The sequence below is a fragment of the Fundulus heteroclitus genome, chromosome 12 (assembly GCF_011125445.2).
Source record: "Fundulus heteroclitus isolate FHET01 chromosome 12, MU-UCD_Fhet_4.1, whole genome shotgun sequence".
Lineage (NCBI taxonomy): Eukaryota > Metazoa > Chordata > Actinopteri > Cyprinodontiformes > Fundulidae > Fundulus > Fundulus heteroclitus.
Window position 1 is genome coordinate 37,516,606 of NC_046372.1, and position 23,933 is coordinate 37,540,538.

Below are 23,933 nucleotides of genomic sequence, written 5' to 3' on the forward strand. Positions count from 1 at the left end.
ATCGTTTAGGTGCATGCTTATTGTCTGCAGCAGCCGAGAATTTGAATTCCACCTTGTCGGCGCTGCTCTGGGTAAACGGCGCTTGACAACATCATCCAACAAACGAGTGCGCTTTGTGGACTTGCTGAAAAACGCCCCGAGTCCCTCAGCTGTTTTAAAAAACGCACGACACTTGGGCATGCACTTTGCTGAATGCAATAGCACCAGGTTCAGCTTGTGTGCGTAACAGTGTGTAAACATGGCCTCAGGCACCTTTTCCTTAATTTTAGCCTGCACCCCATTAAGCTCTGATGCCATTACAGCTGCCCCATCATATGTCTGAGCTACAAGCTTATCAACACAGCCGTATTTCTCCAGCACACTCAGGACATACTCAGCTATGGCAGGTGCACGTCTGTCCGCACTCACATCATCGAACCCCAAAAATGCCTCCTTCACCTTACAGCCTGCTTCAGGTTGAGTCACATAGCGCAATATGACGGAGATCTGAGCTTTGCTTGTGACATCTGTGGTCTCGTCTACTTCTACAGCTACAAATGGGGCTGCACTTATGTCCTGCTTAATATCATTTCTAATGACATCGCCGACTGCTTCAATTAATTCATTCTGTATTCTATTGGACAAGCCGGAAAATACAGTGGATGTCTCCAAATGTCTAGCTAGTCTGTCATCTTTCTCAGCAAGGACATGCAAGAGTTCAACATAGTTGCCACGATTAGCAGAGCCCGTGCTCTCATCATTTCCACGAAATGCTAGCTGCTGTCTAGCGAGAAAGCAGGTCGCATTGATGAGATCTTTTAAAATCTCTCGGTTCTCCTTTACCTTAGCGTTGTGGATGCTGATGTTGAGTCTCCGCTGTTCATCCAAAGCCAAATCTATCCTGGACAGGCCGAAGGTTTTTAGCGCAATTTGGCTTTGAATATGAGTGGTGGACCGCTCATGTTTGGTGAGGGATCTTTGCAAGTTCTTCAAGTCACCAAATCCCATCTGAGTCCACACAGTGCCACACGTTGAAAAAAGAAGGCAAGGAAAGCAGAAAAGACGGTTTCGAGCAGGACATCCACAAAGCCAGTCTTTTCGTGAATACCACTCGGTTTGAAAAGAGCGGTTAACCTTCTGTCCCGTAGTCTGAAACAAACCTTTCAGCTCCGGCGTTGGTCTTCCTTTGGTTATTATCTCCTGCTTCGATTGAAAGTCCACTTGAGAAAACTTTTTTAGTGTTGTAATGTAGTCATCCATGTCGAAAGTCGGGATAAGCGAGAGGGAAAAAATCACTATCTATCGCTGCACTTGACTTGCTTCCCGAATCATTTAGCCCATAGACATCATATACGTAGACGCGTCATAGGGCGCAGGTTCGCGCGTCAACGTCACCGCCATATTGTATGTGGCAGAAAAAAGTTGAGTTCTGTTATTTGTGTGTGTATGTGTTATGAATACAAGGATCGATTTCTTAAATCTAAACATTGTGGTCTTCATTATTTCATTAAACCGTGTCACATGTGAACCTTTAGGAACAGACTTTTTGGGGGAGTATTAAAGAGGTAAAATTAATAATATGATAAAAAAAAAGTCCTAGGTCAGTAAAGTAAAAAAAAAACACACAAAAGTGATAATGTTATTAGAAAAACGTCATATTTTGAGAATTAAGAGGGAACATTTCCAGAATAGTCACAGTTTGCAGAATTATTTCACTCCTGGAGTAATAGGGCCAGGTTAGATTATTTTAAATATTTGTATTCTTTTGGAAAATAAATTCAGAATGAAGCTAAAGAGATACGAAAAATAAACTTGTAATATTACAAAAACAAAAATACTACGAATACAAAGTATATTCAGAGATTAAAGTCCCTCTGATACTGTTTAAGTGACTGAGTAACTGCAGATTTGCCACATTTAAGATGGCGGACGCTCTGACGCATCGCAGCATAGTCAGAACCCGCCCAATGACACGTCTACGTATATAATGTCTATGGTTTAGCCTGGCTCGCTGTCACTTACTCGGCAGTTGAGGAGTGGGATCTTGAGCACCCCCTGCCATGAGGCAAGAGAACTGCCTGCCTCACCTCGAACCTGTTCTCTGCCGTTTATAATCGCTCATTACACGAAACACGTTACACAAACACAGTTGGTGACAAAAAGCACTGTACATTATATACATAAGCTAAATTATTGGAAATAAGTTCACATATTAAACTTGTTTAAACCATTTTATTGACGCCGTACAGCAACATGCTCTCTCCGCTAAGCAGCCAGCGCAGAGCCAGGGGTTGCGCAATCCAAGGTGAGGCAGAGCTCGCTGCTGCCTCACCGGCATCGCTTCCAAGCATTTGAATGGGAAAATAAGAAAATTCAGCGATTTTGAACAAATAAAAATCGAAATTGGTGAAGCTACATGAAAAATTAATATTTTTTAGTACAAACCACCGGATCAATATAACAATTTAAATTACTTTATGATTATATATTTTCTTTCTTTCCATGATGGCTGGTGAGGCACTGCCTCACCTGCCTCCCCTGACCGCACGTCACAGGCCTAAACATATATTCAGCATCACATGCTGTTCTCTTCATGGAAACCCAATGAGTGTATTGGCAAAATAAAATCCAGATTTTCCAAAAATGAAATCTTAATCTTAATCTTAATCGATTAAATCGATTTATCGCCCAGCCCTAACACACACACAGACTGGTGACCCATGCAACAGAAACAGTGCCAAGGTCAGAAGGTGGCACACCAGAACCTCATTACATGTTTTGACTTCAAGGTTTGCGATTTTTTTTTTTTTTTTTTGGGTTTTTTTTTTTGAGGTCACACAAAGACCCTTCCCAGTATTTCCACCAACATCTCCTAATTATCAGGATTACGTGCAGACCAGGGGACAAAGCAGCTTGTGCCTCAGAAGTCGAGGCCTCTCGTCGGGCCATAAATGCATTCATGACCTCCGGCGTTGCCAAGACCGGCTTTGTTGTTGCGCGGCTGGAGAATTCGAGGCTTATCCGCGAGGATCCGCACCAGCTGCACCTGCCGCTAATCCTCGCGCTCCCACTTGTCATCGCTGTCAGGCCCAGATGCAGGTTGATGGGCTGTGTCCAGCAGTTTTCCTGACCGGCAGAAGCGCAGGTTTAGCAGCGGTTGTACGTTTCACCCCATTTCTCCGAGAAGCCGATGGAGAGAGAGAGAGGGAGACGTGAGAGTTATAGCCTCAGAGATAAGTCTGGGTAGAGAAAATGCCTGTTTGGTGTGATGATAAAAGATTTTTTTTTGCAGAGATAACTTTATGCAACTGAAAGTATTTTAGCAGAACTCTAAACTAACTAAATCTTCCGGCGTTACAGGAAGTGGGACTGGTCGACTACCACTCTCATCATGCCAGGGACTACAGCTCTCACCTGGCCCAGCCACATCGCCGTCGGCCTTCCTTACTTTCAGAGTTCCAGCCTGGGAATGAAAGGTAGAGGCACTCTGCTCATAAACTTGCTCGAATGTATCCAATGTATTGTCTTGACAATGTGTGCGATAGACCAGCATAAGGCAGTGGGAAGAAGTGGGAATTGGAAGGAAAACAACAGTAGTTTGATACTTTTATATGAAAATTTTTTTGTAGAAAACATCTGGAATTTTTATTCATCCATTTTCTGTCTCACACCCCAACATGAAATCACCAATAATTGCCATCAGAAGGAATAACTACATTAAAATCTAACTGTGTTTAATGTCATGTCAGTATAAATACAGCTTTTCTGTAAAGGGTTTTTAGAGGACATCATCAGGACTAGGGGTGGGTACCTAAACCCGGTATCAAAACGGCCCCGCGGGCCACGTCAGACGGTCCTCATGGACCGACAAGCTTCATCCTTATCGGCTCCCTTAACGGTATTTTTTAGGGAGACCTCAACCCAAACAATAATGTTTTGCCAATCCTTAAGAAACACAGAAGCTGAGGGGACCTATGGGAGGAGCGAACGTTCTGCTCTCACACGTTCGCCTCGCTTACGTTCATCAACACTGGTACCAGCTATTTGGCAACTTTTCCCACCCCTCTTGTGACTTTTTTATTCAAAAGAGACAAGCAATGGATCTAGCTTTTTTTTTCTGTGTTGTTTGAGGCTTTGGCAACAAGTAAAAGCACTGATTGCTCTGAGTTTACCGTCTCTTCAGCAAACCATCAGCTGTGAGCCCGTCCCACTTTGACAGCCCTGACAGGCGGTCAGTCAGTCAGTGTCGCCGTGCTGCGGCAGCAAACTCAGCTTGAAGTCTGTTTCCCATTGAAAATGAGTCACGCATCAGCAAAGCTTCCACTAGATTACAAAACGGGATATAAATATATTATAAATCTTTAATGGTAATGCTATTTTTCTTCTCTGAAACTTGTTCCACTTAAATGGATTCACACAGCCTCTCATTTATTTAGCTCATGCAATTGGTTAAAATTGATAATATAAAAAATGTTATAAATGGAGTTTGTGTTCAGATAAAAATATTGTCTAATACTTGAAATAATTTTATGGAGTTCTTTTTTTTTCATTTTGAGCATATTTAGAGGGTTTTTAAACATTTCTTTTCTTGTCTGTGTAGATATTTCTCTCTCCTACAAGATACTTTATATTCAAGATATAGTGTTTCTAGCCTTTTATTTTTGTTTATTTATTTATATATATACTTATTTATATTATGTTTTTAATCACTCTTGTTCTATTTAAAAAAAGTTTATTTTATACTTTTGTTCCAAATGTTTAAAAAAATAAACCAGCCAGCAATCATGATTATGGTTGTTTTTTTTTACCGTTCCGATTGATTAAAAAAGTACAGATGGTACAGTAATGGTACCGATAAAATACCTGATCGATAAGGAGTATCGTTAAGAGTAGTAGTATCGATAATCCTTAACGATACTCATCTCTAATCAGGACCAAGGAACACAGCAGACAGGTCAGGAATAAAGTTGTGGACATTTTAAAGCGGGGTTAGATTGATAAACGGTATCACAGGCTTTAAAAATCTCTGAGCTCTGCTCAATCCATCATCTGAAATGGTACAAGATGCAGCTCCCCGCCTTACTGAACATTATTCTGTGAAGCAGCTAAGAGGCCCAAGGTGGTAGAACTATCAAACATACACTCAACAAATCTGTCCTTTTATGCAGCAGGGACAGGAAGAAAGACCTGTTTGAAGTTGGCCACAAACCATGTAGTGGACCCTAGTCCTCAAGTACCCCTGCCCGGCATCTTTTACATGCATCTCTTGCACAGTTCAAAGGGTTGCATAACCTCCTCAGCAGCAGTCATCAAGGCTGCAGAGCCTCTTAATCACTCATTCATATGAGTCAGATGTGTGGCAGCAAGGTGACACCTAAAACATGCTTCCACCATGTGTCACCAGCATCGTACTGTTTGGATACTTTTTTTTTAGTTGGGACAAGGAAGCCGGCCAGAGCTGATTGGAAGATGAATGGAGCTAAATCTGGAGCAATCCTGATGCAGCATAGGTTTTAGGGCGGGACGATGATTCAATAACAATATATATCGATGATAGAAAAAAAGGGTCTGTTAGAACATTAAACAGAAAAACATTTCCTTCCTTATGCATTCTGGCCTATAATGTAGGTTAATACTACGGTAATTACATCCTCCCAACCAATCACAAACGCAGACCCAGCAACGCTCCTTCGCCAAGCTCCGCCCCCTTCAAAGAGTTCAGAGAGCACCTGTTCCTTTTTTCTTTTTTTAAAGACTTGCATTGTTGTTAAAAAGTTGGTTGAATAAAGGGTTGAGTTTGAATTTAGTGTTTGTGTAGGTCGCTAAGCAACAGCATAAAATGGCCAGGGCCGCACTTATAATAAATGTTTTGAATTTGTTGATAATTATCAATATCAATCAATATGATTTCTATTTTAACTATATGCTTTTTTCCTATATCGTCCAGCCCTAATGGGTTTACCTTTCAGCGGGACAACAACCCTAAACATACAGCCAGAGCTAAAGCATATTGGATTAGATCATAGTTGTCCAGATTTAATCTTCTGACGTCTTAGATGTGTCCCTGCTCCAGGGCAGTGGAAATAATGCCATCAAGTTCTTCTGTGGCCTGTAAACAAATCATTCATTGATTTACTGTAGGTGTGTCAACCCAGGATAACATATAAAACCTGCAGTGTACAGGCTTTTGAGGGCTGCAGTTGAACACCCCCTGGTGTTTGAGTGGCCTAGTCAAAACCTGACAACAATTCCCATCTCTGGATGTGCTGATTAAAGACATACCCCAAAAGATTTGCATGTGTAGTTGCAACAAATAAGAGTTCTACAGAGTATTCAGTCTGGCGTCTGAAGCAAAAGGGTTTTCACAAAACCATGCTTGAATGCTTCCACCAGTCAGTTGAAGTTTTAATAGAAATCTATTAATGTTTGTAGTTGTTGTATTCCAAGATGTGGAAAAGTAAAGTGAATATAAATGCATGTACATGTCCAAAAATGAGAACATGAGAAAGTTCTTTATTTTTTGTCATTTTGATGAATGTAGCTTACAGGTAATTCAATTGAATTTTATTTATATAACACGTCATCTGAAGGCACTTTACAAGTCAAATTCAATCAAATCATACAGATTGGTCAAAAATGTTATGTTATACGGTAATTGTGGATAATCTGCCTCTCCTGGATGATGTCACAGTTAACAGAACGCCAGACCAGATGTACCTACTATGAAGAGAAAAATTACAAGAGAACAAAAAGTAAAAAATGTAAATATCATGAAAACAATGCAAATTGGAGAACAGTAGGAGAACTCAACAGAGTGAGAGAAATAGACCCTGATGTCCTCCAGCAGCCTAAACCTATAGCAACATAACTACAGAGATAGCTCAGGGTAACCTAACCACTCTAAGTGTAAAGATTAACTATAATGAAAATCCCCAAATTCAGGGTCTCGGGAAATTAGACTATTGTGAAAAAGTGAAATATTGGAAACTGATGGCGTCACACCCTAATCAGCCAGTTAAATCCAAACACCTGCAGAGGTTTTGTGAACCTCAGGCCTCTCAGGCGTCACAGTCATGCTGAAGGCTGCTGACTGGACAGATGTCCAGAGGACAGACATCCTCCCCACGGAGGGGACGCCACAAGTGGTCAGTATGCTGTTGATTTTCCTCGTACCTCACTGACTGGTCCATGTATGGGCCTGTTTTTTATAAAAACAATTTCACCTTTGATTCGTTGTTTTAAATATCCACTAATTCAGGACTTTTGTAGTTATTTTCTGCACTCTACAGCTCAGTGTTTATATCCGTTGCCGCCGATTTTGTCAGCAATGTTTTTTTTTTGTTGTTGTTTTTTTTCCCCATCTGTAATTGTTCTGAGACAGAGCCTTTTGAAGAGAAGTGAGTGTTTTATCATGAAACAACGATGCAGCCAGTCAGAAATCCATCTGTTGGTGCTAAAGTTTTGTGGTTTGCCGGGATTGCCTCGGCAGTAAATTAGCCCGTGTTCAGCTCTGGCTGCAGAGGGTGAGAGCGCGCTCAGTGAGAACCTCATCCCCCCGTCTGCATTTTTACGCCGTATTGTTCCACCAAAGCCTCTACCCGCTAACCCTCCCCCAGAGTAATCCTTATGTAATTGCTAGCCGCGAGCCGTTGCTCTTTTATAATGTTGCATGTTAAACGGTTCTGCAGGGCGATGGGGCCTGAGGAGATTTTCCATCTTTAACAAACCGACTGTAAATCGTGCGGCGCGTTGCATGAATAGGACTTTGTTTCTGCGCGGTGCGGGGCTCGTACCTGGCAACGCTCCGTGCCGTTTAAACGGAGATGTGTTTTTGAGGGTGAGGCTTGATGAACGCTTGTGAATGATTTATGTGCAGCAAGTGAATTTTGCATGACGCCATCACAAGAATGTCACTCTTTCTCTTCGGGTTTTCTCGCATGTGTTTAAAAGATGCGAGGTCCTTAGCGAGCTTCAAGACGTTTTTTACATCCAGGTGTGTGCAGAAGGGGCGGCTCTTCAGGACTGGATCCTCCTGTGGCCGTGCAGCAGCAGATGGTGGAGGGGAGTCTGCCGCAGCGCCGGGGCGGTTGCGTGTCGTGTTGATGTCTTTAAGCATCGGTCAGACGGGATTATTGTCTGCATTTTAATACGCAGAGCCGTACGCTGCCGATGTTATCATGTCTATTAGCCTAGCCCCGCTGCATGTTAACACTGGGTCACGGCCCCGCCGAGAAATAAACTCGCCACGCTTCAAATGCTACCCACCAGCCTCTGATTTACTGACACACTTCATTCAGTCACTTGTGCTCTGGCAGCCTCCCAGAAACGACTCTGTCCACGTTTCTGCAGGACAGATGCCTCCTGTAGCTTGTTCAGTGGAGCTGGGAAGTTGCTTTTTTTTTTTTTTTTTTTTTTTTTTTTTTTGTGGATAAAAGAAAACCATCACCATTAAAATTGGAGACCGCATACCTCTGGCCCACGTTTCTTTGTAGAAACTGTAAAAAAAAAGAGGAACCCTGGTTATGCTGGCAGGCATCGGGGGGGCGGGCTGTCTTTCAGAAGAATATCTAAGGCTTTCACAATTCCCTCGTACGGCGTAGTATCCGAACTGAAGGACACGTCTTGTGTTTTCATTCAGAGTTTGAATCCTGGTATGATTCTGGCCTTGGCAATCATTCAGTCAGTTTTTTTCTTGTGCTCATCTTTTTATACATTTTAGTAACTCTCTCTTTCTTTATTCCGAATACTACAAGGGTCGTTTACATAAAACTTTGTGCATTCCTTCAAAGATCTTGGTCTCATTTCACCTTCGGCCTACTCTTCGTGCGCTAAATTTAAATGCATACAGAAATATGCTATTTTGCTTATGACTGAAAATACGTTAATTATAGGTCAGACCGCGACGACAGTATAGTCACTATAGCGCTCCTCAGTATGCATCATCCTTATCCTCACTGCAGGCGATGTTCACGACGCCTCTTCACATCTAACAAACATCAGCCCTGGCTCCGGAGGAGAGGGAGAACATTTCATTTCACGGCGAGCTTAAGACAGAGGAGCTATTTAACAGAAAATGTTCTGTTCTTTTGTTTGAGGGAAAACACGCAAACAAGTCAAGCTTACTTGCAACAACAAGAGCTGTTGTCAACAAATTTACTTCTTAAACCAAAGCAATGTAGCTTTTTAATGAATTCTTCAACTCGTAGCCATATTTAGCCGTGTTTGGCCTTTCTGAAACTTGAAAGCACCAGGAGGTGCGCCACCTCAGCACTTTGGTGTGCTCCTATTTTCACAGCGTGTACAACAATAATGGGGCTTAAAACATATCCTGATATAGTTTGGATGTATTGCAGTACACATTGTTTATCACAATGTTACAGCTTGTGCTTCGTCTCCTTTTAATCATGTTCAAACCTTTAATCCAGTTGTGAATAGTGAGTCAGACACTAACCCTTCTTTCAACAGCAGGACAGCAGCAACACGTTGTGTGGGTGCTCATCCTCGTAATGCGACAGTAGAAGTGATCTTTTTGTTATTTTTTTTTCAGCTCAGTTCCAAAACAAAGCTGTAGTCTGATATTTTTGACTCACAAATACATATGCATAAAAAGGTCATAACCTAGAAAATAAGACAAATGCTAAACGCTGACATGAGAATTCACCGTTTTAGACCTCGCACACTGAACAGAGCACAACATATCGAATGTATTCCTATTGCATCTTTTAAAGTCACATTTTTATTCCTTGTTCAGATTGACGGCAGTAGGAACATTTTGTTTCATGATTGTGTGCAAAATTCGTCACCATCAGTAAGCATACTCATAGTTTTATAAACTGTGGAAAAGACAGAAAGTATTGCATATTATGTATGAGGGTTTTCACGATACTAAACTGTTCAATTCAATACAGATACTAAGAAAAACACTCAATACCATTTTTGTTACTGCAGCAACATTTTTTGAAGGCACAGGGTTATTTCTGGTTATGAGCAAAAAATATGATTAATCACAATATGACAAACTTAACTTTGATTTAATTAGGCCAAAACCGATAAGTATGGAATAATTCCACCCTCGTTTAGAGAAACATACACTTCAGCTATCACCTTCTTGTGCAGACAAGATAACACGTAGTCTAAGTGTTAATATCCTTTATGGAAATATGTACCATTGATTCAATTGTGTAATTATTTTATTATAATTGTTTAATGTGCCTCTTTGCCTGTCAAGTTGCTGTAGATACAAAAATATTAGTGCTGAGGGGCAACCCCTTGGTACTTGCAGCCTTCTCTTAACGCAAGTAAGCTGGTCTAACCACTAGGCCACCACTCCCCTGCAACTGGGGTGCAGAAAAATGGCAGCAGGTGATCTGGACAAATGAGTTAAAATGTGAAATCTTTGGTTGTAGTGGAAAGCATTTTGTTCTCTAAGGGGTTGGAGAGCTGGACAATAATAAGTGTCTGCAGGCAGCAGTGAAGCACAGTGGAGGTCCCTTACAAGTCTGGGGCTGTGTTTCTACAAAAGCAGAGATTTGATCAGGATCTATGGTGTCCTCAATGCTGAAAAGTACAGGCAGATACCACCAGGGAGGTGTATGATAAGACCCAAATTTATTTTGCATTAGAATATACAGCCACGGTAATTAAGGACGGTCTTCAAGGTTAAGAACAACAAGACGTCCTGAAAGTGATGACCCACAGAGCCCTGATATCATCATCAAGTGTGTCTTGGATTACTAGAAGGGACCAAAGGATTTGAGGAAGTCTACATCCACAGAAGATGTGCGGTTAGAAGATGTTTGGAACAACCTACCAGCCGTGGTCCTCCAAAAACTTTGTGCAAGTGTCTAGAAGAACTGATGCTGTCTTGAAGACCAAGGGTGGCCACACACCAATACAGACTTGATTTAGAGCTTTCATATGCTCATCCACTGCATTCTGTTTATGGTAGAAAATGAGCTATTAACACTATTAAACCATTTCCCAAGTGCCATTGGGACATTTTTTATTTTTGCATGTGTATGTGTGTATTTTTTTTTACGTACACATACACACACACCATTTGTACATTAATTTTATTTCATAAAGTTTCACCTATTCCAGCTGTGGCTACCTAAGCCGGCCATCCCTAGCTCATACACAGCTGCAGCGCTGCTCCCCCGGGGAGCAGGGAAGAGATTAGCCACCACACAAACACTGTAAGGCTTTCACAGTAACAGGCCGCTATCTGCACACATGATCTCTGCTTCTGTCGTAACGGGTCCCAAGCCAGTAAGAAGGTAATGGAGCCATTGAGGGAAGTTGTGATGAGCTGCTCCCTCTGCTCTTCTCGCCACAGCTTCCACACACATCTTTGTCTCGTCCACCAGACAAACCCTCCCTAGGGGTGAGATTATTCTGCACGTTCACAGGAGATAGACGGGCTGGGCTAGGCTAGGCTAGAGCTTGGTGATGTGATTATGTAAGTGCCGAACCTCTTTAACCTTTTAAGGCCCGAAAACGTTATTCCAAGCATAGGCATATTATGCGGGTATTAAATGTGACCCTTGTCTTTTATTAGGTTTTATTTTTAGGTGTACAATAAGTGGGTGAATCTGATTAATACATACAGCAACCTGTTTTACAGTAGCGCTAATTGTGTGCTTTGTAAATCTGTACAGTGTTTGTCTCCTGGTTTATTGGTTACCTCTTATTTATTACTCCTCCCCTTCAATAAGCAAACTCCACAGACATGAGTTCCACACTCCTGGCACAAAGAGAAACCACAGACTAGACCACTGTGTGCCTGCACCAGCAATTATGGCCGTGTTCTCTCTTTTACTTTTACAAGCCTCTTGTGTTTCTAAGGAAATATCCGTCTCAATGCATACAAACTCAGGTCTCGCTCCTGCCGATTGCGTTTTCATCCTGGACAGTTCACTAACGTGCCTGGACAACTTTGGCACGACTATTCTCTGTTAGGATTTGACTTGTTGATTATTTTGCTCAGAGAGCAGCAGAACACCGATCATTGGGCTGTCCATGGCCGCAAGACGATAACAGCTAGCGTTAGCTTACGTTGTCCGGGAGCTTTACGACTTGACTGTTGCAGATACAGGAGCTTTATTGACCTTTTTTGTGTTGCTATTTGTGTTTTCGTACTGTTAGCTTAGCATGTAGCGCCGTTCAGGCAAGTGAAGCCTGGTGGCCCGCCAGACCAAATCCTGTAGTGTGCGAACAAACCTGTAATATCTGTGATTTTTATTTGATTATTTATTTATTTTTATTATCATAGCATGTGGGGTCTCGCTGTTTTTCTAAACCACCCGACAAAATACTAAAATCCTGCTGAGTGAACCAGCCATGAATGTATTAGTTATTTTAGATCCTCTTAGGCCAATTGTCCACCACCGACAGTTCGTACAGCAAGAAGTGTAAACAGATGGAAGTAATATGTGTTTACGTCACAGCATAATAAAGGATGAGTTGTTTTATTCCCCTCTTTTCTTTTTTGTTTCCATTGTAGATTATGCAGCTAAACGCTCTTGACCGCAGGCTCTCCAGAAGGAATAGTGACCCGTAGCTAGAACTGTATCTCCATGGCAACACTAACGTTCTGCACAGCTTGTGTCCGCGGCGTGTTGCTGTTAATTGGCAAAAACGATAGCTGAGCGTACAAACCTTTCTGCTACAACTGTGTACTTTTTTTATTTTGTTTTCAGAGGACAAGAGCAGCACATCCGTTACGAGCACATCTACCTGCCTGAGCACCACAGCCACTCAGAGGTGGATTATGCGGAGATCAAACGTCCTCGTTTAGAGATGGGATCAGACTCTATGATGAGGCCTATGTCCCACCGCCAGCCATTACCTCTCGGAGGGGCTGAGGATATGACAAAGGTGAGTAACCTGTAATATATGGCGTGAATTTGCAGCTGTTTCGTTTTGGCTTGTTTTGGAGTGTGTCACTGGAAGACGGCCAACGTGCTAATGATGCTCCCCCATCCTAAGGCCCGATAAGAACAATGTTGCATTATTTTTGGACGATTCTTAGAAGTGATGATACGTAGTTTACGTTCTGCCTTTCCCCCCCCTAAATATTAATAACTTATCTGTTTAGGATTTAACTTGTTTGGGTAATCCGTCTAGGCTCTTTAAAAAACCTAAAGGATTTCATTAGACATGTCACAGCAGGGGACATGTCTAAATCTGAGAGGATTCTGCTCTAAATCTTGAGATGGATCCCTGGAGCAGCAGCAGCGGGAAAAAACCAGTGGAGTTGTGAAATAGCAATTAATAAATAATAGACCTGACCTAGATTTCAAAAGAGTGAAATTATGGACAGCAGGTCAGAGCGACTTGCTTGCAATGCAGAGCTGCTGATTGCGAGGTGTCACTGACATGATGGAGTGCCTCCAGTTGCCAGGAGAGGCAGACCGCCAGAGAATGGTAAATAGATACACCAATAACACAGGGTGCAGGGCGGGGGGGTGGTGGCGGGTAGTCAGGAATCCTAGTGCTTTCCCTTAAAGCGGCAAGAGTTGTAAACCTATTGCATAAGTGAAGTGTGATTGAATCACCCCATTAAACAAGAACGGCATACAGCAGCCTGGTAGAACGCAGGAAGCAGCTTAAAAAAAGGCAAAGGGCAACAGTGGAGAGGCACAGATAGTGGGGGAAGGGAGGACTGGGAGACTGACTGGAGAAGCAGGGAGTGAGCTAGTAGTATCTGACAAAGCTGAAGCCTGTTGCATGACTCATAGAACAGGAAACAACACATGTGTCACTGTAATCCAGAACCTACACACTCTTTACACCTCAGTTTAGAACTTATCTCTTCTTTTTATTATTTTTTGAATAATCTCCTCTGAGAAAAAGGTGAGCATAAGATATACAGGACTGTCTTAGAAAATTAGAATATTGTGATAAAGTTCTTTATTTTCTGTAATGCAATTAAAAAACATGAAATGTCATACATTCTGGATTCATTACAAATCAACTGAAATATCGCAAGCCTTTTATTGTTTTAATATCGCTGATTATGGCGTACAGCTGAAGAAAACTCAAAAATCCTATCTCAAAATATTAGAATATTTCCTCAGACCAAGTAAAAAAAAATATATAACAGCAAAACAAAATCAAACATTTGAAAATGTCCATTAATGCACTCATTACTTGGTTGGGAATCCTTTTGCACAGATTACTGCATCAATGCGACGTGGCATGGAGGCAATCAGCCTGTGGCATTGCTGAGGTGTTATGGATGCCCAGGATGCTTCAATAGAGGCCTTTTGCTCATTTGCATTGTTGGCTCTGGTGTCTTTCAGCTTCTTCTTCACAATACCCCACAAATTCTCTATGGGGTTCAGGTCAGGGGAATTGGCAGGCCAATCAAGGACAGTAATGCCACGGTCAGTACACCAGTTACTGTGAGAATCTTATGTCGTCTCTTAACCACTACCATACTTGTGATTTAGTTTACTGAACCAAGCTGAGTGTTTTTCAAGGCTCAGGAAACCCTGCAGTGTTTTGAGTTAATTAGACGATTCAAGTGATTAGTTGAATAGCCTACTAGTATACTTTTTCACGATATTCTAATATTTTGAGATAGGATTTTTGAGTTTTCTTCAGCTGTAAGCCATAATCAGCGATATTAAAACAATAAAAGGCTTGCGATATTTAAGTTGATTTGTAATGAATCCAGAATGTATGACATTTCATGTTTTTTAATTGCATTACAGAAAATAAAGAACTTTATCACAATATTCAAATTTTCTGAGACAGTCCTGTAGTTGTTGACCTCAGTACTGGTCGGTTCAGATTCAGATCCATTAGTTTATGTTCCTTGCGTTCCTTTATACTGGAGTTAAGATCATGGCTGAACTAAACAGGTCAACATTTTTGCACACACTCTTTTTTTTTTTTTTGTCTGGGAAATGAACAAATGGCTACATTTGCTTTAGAGAAATCGACGGTGATAACTTAATTGTGGCAACATGTTTATTATTAAATATATTTGGGCCTTCCTGATTACGTGCGGCCCAGTTATGACTTAGTATATACCCATTGTTAATTTCTTAACTAGAAAGCATAGCGATGCATGATTATATTTCCTTTGATAACTAGAAAAATTGTCAAGTCTATCTGAGTGGAATTGTGAGCAAAACAGAAAACATTCAGGCTTTTTTTAATCTGTCCTCAGATATTCTCTGGCATGCTGAGCCGTAACGTGGGTTAGGAGGATAGTACTCTGATTCACACTCAGGGTTGTCAGATTAGACAAAATCAAAATATCCCACGAGCGCCTTTCCTATTCTGGCATTTCTGTGTTTATTTGTTTCTGACTCACTGGCTTTGGCAGCCGTGGGCTTCTTAATCTAGGACAGGCGCTCAACATCCTCTGGCTCAGAGATTTTCAATCACAGCAGGTCTACAGTGCTGCCTGCCTAGTCCAGATTAGCCCACTTACATAACCTTCATTTCAGATGTTTAAAAATAACACAGGACAAAACCCAGGCTGGAAGGCTCTCTCTCTCTCCCTCTCTCTCACTCTCTCTCTCTCTCACTCACTCTCTCACTCACTCACTCACTCACTCACTCACTCACAGGGAGGACTTGCTCCATAATGGCCTCGTATATTTATACCATCAGAACGAACACCGACTCCGTCATTCACGAGGAAGAAAGGAATTCTTTCCCTGCTGCACAAGTGTGTCCCTCTGTTGTTTTTGTTTGTTCAGATTGTGCTCCACTTTCACCGGTTAAAGCTTTATCTCATTATAAATAAACCATATGATGCTTTCCTTGTACAACATTTTTGTGTAAAAATGCATGATTGGTTAACGTTTGCACAATTATGCAAAACATTGTGATTGGTCTGGACAACTTACTAAAGTAATTATAGCGTGGTGTAGGTTTTATTTGAGAGCAGGATTGTGGTTTGTAAACGGACAATTTTACAAAGAAATTCTCCATGGTCCCTGCGCCTCCTGATGACGTCACATTATGGCAACGCCACTCAAACAAACTACATTGAGCCCGCAGTCTGCATTTGTAACGAATCAATTTTATTTAGTTAATTTAGCGATCAAAAGATTCAGGCTTAAAGATGAACATAGAAAAATAATCAACCCACTTTAATTGATAAAAATGAGGTAAAATATTTAGGTATAATGATAAACAAGGACCACACTGAAAATGACAGAACAAATATTCAAGCCATTTTACAAAAAAATCAACAAATATTTGACAGTTGGCTAAATTTTTGGAAGAATATTGTCACAATTTCATCTGGAATAATGAAAAACATGTGATCAGAAAAAACAACATAGTAATAGAAAAAGGAGGAATAAACGTTATTGCTTTTAAAGTGATGAATGCCGTGATAAAATTAAAATGGCTGCAGACTTTTATTAAAAATGAAAACAGTTCATGGTTTAGTTTCCCTTCACAACTTTTTTTTTTTTTTTTTTTTCTTTTAATTGGAGGAAGGAAATTTCTCTTAAGATGTAACTTTGATCCTGCAAAATTATCGATTAAATTGTCAGACTACCACAGAAGCATTCCAAAATGATGTTTAAAGTTTTCATGCCTCGATTAAGTTACTGGAAAATAACCGTAAATTAACAAAATAAAATTGATTTGTAACAAATGGAGACCACGGGCATAATGTAGTATGTTTGAGTGGAGTTGCCATATATTGACATCATTAGAAGACCTTTATACCAAACCAGAACTTTATTTCCTTGACAGAAACTGATCTAAAACACAAGACTTTGATTGGCTCTGGGAGACTGAACCGAGAATATATAAATGTTTGAAAGTGAAAGTGCGACTGATAAAACCTCAGCTGCATAGTTCTACAAGAACCCAAAAGTATTCAGTAATACCGTTAATGATTTAAAACACAGCTTCAAAGCTCTCATTTAGTAAGCAGTTATTTCTAAAAACCTGCGTGAAAGCTGCAGCATAAACGCTAAATGATTCCCCACTAATTATGGGTTCCTCTTAACATAGTTCTCTATTTGTGAAAACTTAAAAAAAAAAAAAAAGATGGAATCTTAATACCTGTAGTGGCCAGAAAAGCATTGTACCAAACCTTTGCTATTTTGGGCTTCACAGGACCGTGGAAGTGCCATTGGGAAGCTGGAGCCCATCTCTCCTGTAAGCCCAGTCCACATGGACACAGACCTGGATCTGGTTCCAGCTCGATTCTCCAAGGAGGAGCTGATTCAGAACATGGAGCGCGTGGACAGGGAGATCACCATGGTGGAGCAGCAGATCTGCAAGCTTCGCAAAAAGCAGGTTTGTGTGAACTGATGGTACTCGGAGATTGGATCTGGTTGCTTAGCGGTCCCAGGAGGTTGTCACCCTCCTCTGTGGCAGCCTAACTAGTAGCACCTTCACCTTTTTATCTGGTTTAATATCCACTAAGATTCAGCTCAGTAATTCTGTAGCAGCATGAAAACAGAAAATACTTAAATTAGTAAAAGTAGCTGTTATCTATTTTCATCACTTTCATTTTTTATTCTGGCCTCAATGGGCTTTGCTCAATCATCCCATAAAAACTTTTTTTTAAATTATAATTATTTGATGGCATTTTTAGGCTTTTGTTTCTCTGTATTGCCCTTTTATTTGAGCAGAATTTGGGATGCCATTTACACACTTGGGGGGTTTCTACTGCTTCTCTGAGTGCATTCCCGCAGCAGAGCGTTGTGTAGTGCAGCTCGAGGGGGGCTGTTAGTCAAGTTAATAACAGCTAGCGTTAGCTTAGCATTAGCGTCTGTTGCTCGGGAGGTTTATAGCTGTGCTGATGCACGTTCAAGAGCTTTACTGACTTTTTTTTTGTTACTCTCAAACATCCGTGTCATATTGACCGTTACACTCATTAAAAATTAGGTCTAATTTCAGTCTAACTTTGACAACCTTCAGCGTAACGGACCATTACGCTAAAATGCGCTGGCAAGAACCCTGACACTTACTGAGCTGGGTTTGGTGAGGAATAAGCATTTATTTCTAGGGCTGGACGATATAGGAAAAATAACGTTGATAAAATAGAAACCATAATGGATCGATATCGATAATTATCAACAAATTTAAAACATATATTTTAAGTGCAGCCCTGGCCATTTTATGCTGTTGCTCAGCAACCTATTTTTAGATACAGTACTCTCAAACACTGAATTCAAACTCAGCCCTTTATTCAACTAACTTTTTTACCAAAACTACAAGTTTTTAAAAAAGAACGCATGCTCTCTGAACCCTTTGAAGGGGGCGGAGCTTGGTTCCAGGGTCTGTGTTTGTGATTGGTTGAGAGGATGTAATGACTGTAGTATTAACCTACCTGGCTAAAATGCATAAGGAAGTAAAACTTTTATTCTATTGAACTTTTTATTGACCCTTTTTTCTATCAATATACGTCTATCGATCGATATATATCGTTAGTGAATTATCGTCCAGCCCTATTTATTTCTAATGCTTAGTGAACTTTCCGTTGTCAGATTAATTTGTGAAGTGAAAGTGATTTTTTTTTTTTTCAAGGAAACTAATTATGTCAATAATTAGTTGCCATTAGATCCAAGAATACTGTAAATGCCGTTCAATATAAATGCCTTGTAAACAGATTAAATGACCTGGAACCTTTTCAGATGACAGCTTCAACCTTCACTGTAATTCATTATGATTTTATGTGTTAGGCCGACACGAAGCGGCGCTTGGTTGTGAAGTGGAAGGAAAATTATGGATTTTTTTAATTTTTATTTTAGATGTGGAACAAATTTGTATGATACCCCTAAAGGAAAATCCGATGCAATCAATCTGAGCATAAATCCAGATGTTCTGTGAAGCTCCCAGAGCTTTGTTACAGAACATTAGAGAACAAACAGCATCATGAAGATCAAGGATACAGCAGACGGGTCAGAGAGAGAGTTGTGGAGGAGTTTAAAAGAGGATTAGATCATAAAACTGCGTCCCATGCTGTGAACGCCTCTCTAAGCACTGGTCCATCAGAAAATTGGACAAGTCTGGCAACAATGCAAACCCTGCAGGACATTGGCGCTCCACCTAAACTAACAGGCTCAACAAGTATGTTGCTTTCTGCACTCTGTGCTGCATTCTTCACGTTTAATTGCACTTAGAGACCGATCCTTCTGGTAAAATAAATCAGCTCCTACACCTTAGTTGGAAGTGCACAGACCCATGTGCATCACAAAACATTGTTTAGGTTTTACTCCACAGTCAGGTACTTGGGGATTCCATGCAGCAATCCTATAATAGAAGAAGTTGCTCTTGTCAGATGGGACCTTTTATGCAATGGCCCATTTGTGATGGAAAACTACCACCCTGAGCACATGCAATCCCCACAATGAAACATAGTGTAGGCAGCATCGTGCTGTCATTCAGCAATCGCTGAGTTTTTAAACTGTCGATGGGAAGATGGGTGGAGATAAATCCAGGAATATCCAGGTAGAAGACTTGTTGGAGGCTGCTAAAAGACTTGAAGCTCATCCTACAGCAGATTGATAACCGTGAACACAGCCTGAGCTACAAAGTAAAATTATTGTTTAGATCAAAGCACATGCATGTTAGAATGGCTCCGGCCTAAATCCAGGTGAGAATCCGTGCCAGGACGTTGAGAAAAGTTTGTTCAGATTACGCTCTTGATCCAATCTCACTCAGTTTGAGTGTTTTTGCAGAGAGGAGTTGCCATACGTGTCACTCTGTACGCGTGATTCTAAGAACTAGATTGGAGTTTGTTGTCCCAGCAAACGCGGAGGGAATTCCTGAATTCAAGCATGTAGCGGTTTGTCGCTCACTGGACTTTGATTATGCAGAACAATTTTAGGCATCTGCTTTTCTTCCCTCTCTTCCTCTGTGTTTTTTTTTTTTTTTTCACTACAGAGAGAAATCAGTTAAATATATATGAAGCTATAAATACCAGCTTCCCTCAGGGAGCAGAAGTACGAGGAACGCTTTGTTACCGTGAAGCCGCTCATAGCCCCAGCCAGCCCTGCCGCTCTGACTCCCAGTGGGCTCGGTGCAGCGTTTCATTAAGAAGCTGTAGGAAAGGGCCTGCTCTCATCCATGCAACTCACTGATCCATCACACAGGCGGTCATATCAGACACAAACAAGAACGACTATCCTTTAAAAGCAGCTTTGGAGGGCCGCGAGGAGTGCAGGTGGGATTACACCTGGTCAGAGTGATGCGTTCCAGAGATTTCGTGAGAAGAATCTCGTCTGCTGTGGTTGGAGTGGTGGTGGGAGGGGGGGGGGGTTGCTTAGATTCAAGGACACTACCTACGTTTTTCACAGCGTAGAGGTTAAGACGGCACGTTTAACTTCCCGGCTAATTTCCGTGCACAGCGAGGAATGCCTGAAATGCAGAGCAAGTGGAGAACTTGATCAAAGCTGAGGAGACCAGAGGGCAGGAAGACCTTGGACCGGGATTTCTCATCCTACTAAACAGAATCACGTCAGCAGGAGACCCTCAGACTCCCTGGCCACCCAGCTCTGAGGGCTCACGCGTTCGGCCTTTGTAGCACCTACCCAGCCCCGTCTCTGCCTGGGCCAGCAGTCTGCCTGGTCCTGTCGAAAACATCGGTTTCTGACGAGCGTTTTAAAATCTGTTCTTAAAGCTGCTAATTTCAAAGGTCCTATTAAGCTATTGGGTCAAGAACGGACTTTTCAAAACATGCTTTACGTAAAAAGAAAAAAAATATTGTAAAGGTCTTTTAAGATAGTTTTGGTGCAACCAGAACGATGAAACCATCGTTTTAAGAGCGTTTCCCTGGATGTTTTTTGCAGTCCGGCTCTTGCTGCGCGTTAAAACATCTGGACTAATTAAGTTGCATGATAAAACATTTTTTTTTTTACGCGTTCTGGCAGATTATGTAAACGGACAGGAGGTAGAGGTTAGGTTACAGCCAAGCTCGTGCTGGTGGGTTTATGTTGTTTTACTCGGTGGAGGGTTTCCATAGGGAGCGGCGGGTCTTCATGGCGACGCCTGCCTCTGCCCCCCCGACCGCATGCTTATCCAGGGCCATCGTGGCACAAGACGACCCACCCTGATCTGCTCAGGTGGGGGTCCTCTGACTTCAGCGCAGCTCTTTTTGACACCCAACCTCCAGGTGGCTCCTGGTTCCAGCTGAATACACTGAGCTGCCGTTTCCAGCTTATATCCAGTTTATCCCAACATTTCCAGCAAGTATTTATGAAGGTCACCAGGTTACAACGTTTGCTTTGTTTTAGATCAATACTCTACGTGCGTTTGCATGTTCTTGCATGTAACTGAAGGTTTCCATATTGTTGGTGTTTTTTTTTTTTTTGTTTTGGGTATGAAGAAATTCAAAATACTGAAGCAATCTTTGTATTAAATGAAAGAAGCATGTCTAGTGGGACATGTTTGATTCTACAGCTGCTGGAGTGTTTGTGAATTAGTCTGAAGGTACTTTTGGTGAGTTGAAGGTAGGGCTGTGCAGAATCAGGAACACATGACATCTGTAATGTTATCAGGAAATAGTTCAGTGGCAATTTCACCCCTTATTTACTTCGCTACTTGCCACGTTCCCTTCACAACGTTGTCCACACTCTCTGATCTCTGTGAATGAATGCGTTCAACAGAAGTGTCCTGCATGCGCACTGGAGGCGCTATGACGTCACACGTACGAGCGTCTCAGTGTTGTGAGTAATGGATTATAATGTGGCGCGCATTTCCACCATGATCTTTCTGTAGTCCGCTAAGGGTGTGTCTTGTTTCGTCTGCATAGCAGGACGCAGAATAGTGACGTTTATCGAGTTTCGGTGACGTACAGGTCGGATAAATGCGACCCGGCCGTACAGACACAGGTCACATTTGAAAAGATCAGATGAGTATCAGATTCAGGACCACATATCCAAGTGACCTGGGTCGCATTTGAAAAAGTCCGATCTGTGCTGTTCAGACTGTCATAAAAAGATCAGATCCAGGTCGCATATGGGCAAAATAAATCGGAATTGGGTCACTTCAGGGTTCAGTGTGAACGTAGCCTAAGATCTACACGAGGAAACTTCCAAATTTATGTAAAAAGCTGGTGGAAACGTGTTAAATATAAGAGGTAGGTGTAGGAATATTTATTCTGGAAATGTGTCCTGCCAAACTCTTTTCCCTTTTTTAATATTACAAGCTACGTTTTGCGGTAATGGAGTTCAGTTTTGCTGCCGGGTGTTTTAACTCATTGTTTGATGTAGTTCCAAGGTTCTTCCATTTTTGGTCTTCCCCTTCTCCTCCCCCCCTCTCATCTTATCCTTCCTGTAATCACACCTAATCTAAGTGGCAGCATGTAGTGCGACAGCAATGACTGCACCCGTGAAACATGGCGACCATGTCGACGTGATCAATCGAAGCGTCCTATTAAAGGATTTAGCTTCTGAGCTCTTGCGTACTCGATTCAGGTATTTGAACGACCCGTAACCCATGTCCTCCCAGCATCGCTCCTCGTATCAGATAAAATCCTCAACCGCCTTTTGACATTTGCCTTAGTAATGCGTAGCAGAAGATTTATCCGCTTGTTTTTCTTTCTGTGCGTGTGCGCTGCAGCAACAGCTGGAGGAGGAAGCGGCTAAGCCCCACGAACCCGAGAGGCCCATCTCGCCGCCACCCAGCGAGGCCAAGCACCGCAGCCTGGTGCAGATCATCTACGATGAGAACCGAGTAAGTAGAAGATAAACACTCAAACGGGCATGTTTAATCTGCCGCCTGCCCCCTTGACCCACATTCCTTGGTGTTTCAGCGCGGTTGCATTTGAACACATTCACTGTGTTTTCGTTACGCTGAAGCTACGGCGGCTTGATGAAGGTGTGCGCTGGCCGCCGCGTCACAGTCGGGACGGCAAATACTGTGACTCTGTACATGGCATGACCCCAAAAAAGTAGCGCTCTGTCATTTTTTTTCCTCTTCTGTGTGATTAAATAAAAACAGAAGAAAACTTGTCAAAACGAATCCATGTCATGTCTGACCCCTCCTACTTTTTACTGTGGTGCAAGGTAGGAATGTTGCCTGAAAGGGGGATGCTGCTAAAGGTCAGCAATGGCAGACACAATGAATCAGATGTGTTGGCTCTGAAAATCGTGCACCTGGTAAAAGGTGGCTCAATTTCTCACTGCCAGGGGATCTTTTCCCTAAAACGTTTCAGATTAATCAACCTTCTTATAGGAAGACAAACGTAGAAATGCCACATAAAGCCGGCATGTAATGCTTGCTCTGTGAAGAAGCTAAGCTGTGATGGAGCGCTGCAGTGATTCTCAGCGCTCTCAGTCCCCCTAGTGGTCAGAAGCGAAGGTTTCCTCTTTTATAGGAATTGGGAATCAAAACTGAAACCTCCTCACTGAAGCTGCACAGAGTCTCTGGTTAGCAGCAAGGAGTGATTATAAATCTTCAGCCTGCGTTTCCACGCTGTGTTTAGCATATCTAGGGTGATTGACAGGGCAGTGTTTGGAAAAAGCTCTTAAAGCGGACAGTTATAGCGCACCTCTGGGAGAACGCGGGGGCCAATAAAACACATTTCGCTTTGCTGCAAGTCACACAGAAACTGCCGGACAGCCACTTAAAAGCACGTCCAGAACCTCGTGAAAAAGAGCAGCACGTTACTCTGAGTGTCGGCGAAAACGCGGGGCCTTTTGTGGAACAGCGGGACACGGCAGATGGCACAAGTTGGAGAGTGACTCAGGCGTGCAGTCTAACCTTTGTAACACTTCCCTCCGCCTTAGATGATGCACCCTGGCCCACTGCCATCCAACCTCATTGTGGCGGCCTCACCGGGCTTAAAGCCGCTTCTATTCTCGTCTCCCGCTCCCACTTCCTCATCGCTGCCGCGTTTCTCGATATTCAAAACGTCACTCGCGCCGCAGCTCTGTCGCTTGAGTCCGACGTGCAAAACAGCTTTCTTCGCAGGGCGCATATGTTGCAGTAAATGCATGTAGGTCTGTACATGTGTTTACCCA

The 23,933-nt window shown here is 42.2% G+C and overlaps 1 protein-coding gene across 1 annotated transcript in view; it reads left to right on the forward strand.

Annotated features, from left to right (window-relative positions):
* ncor2 (nuclear receptor corepressor 2) overlaps positions 1–23,933 on the forward strand; it is a gene marked incomplete in the record, with an annotated part of 132,004 nt that overhangs the window by 38,230 nt on the left and 69,841 nt on the right. The window contains 4 exon segments of the mRNA XM_036144553.1: positions 3,340–3,455; positions 12,678–12,855; positions 17,077–17,259; positions 22,531–22,644. Coding sequence (XP_036000446.1) covers positions 3,340–3,455; positions 12,678–12,855; positions 17,077–17,259; positions 22,531–22,644 — 591 coding nt within the window.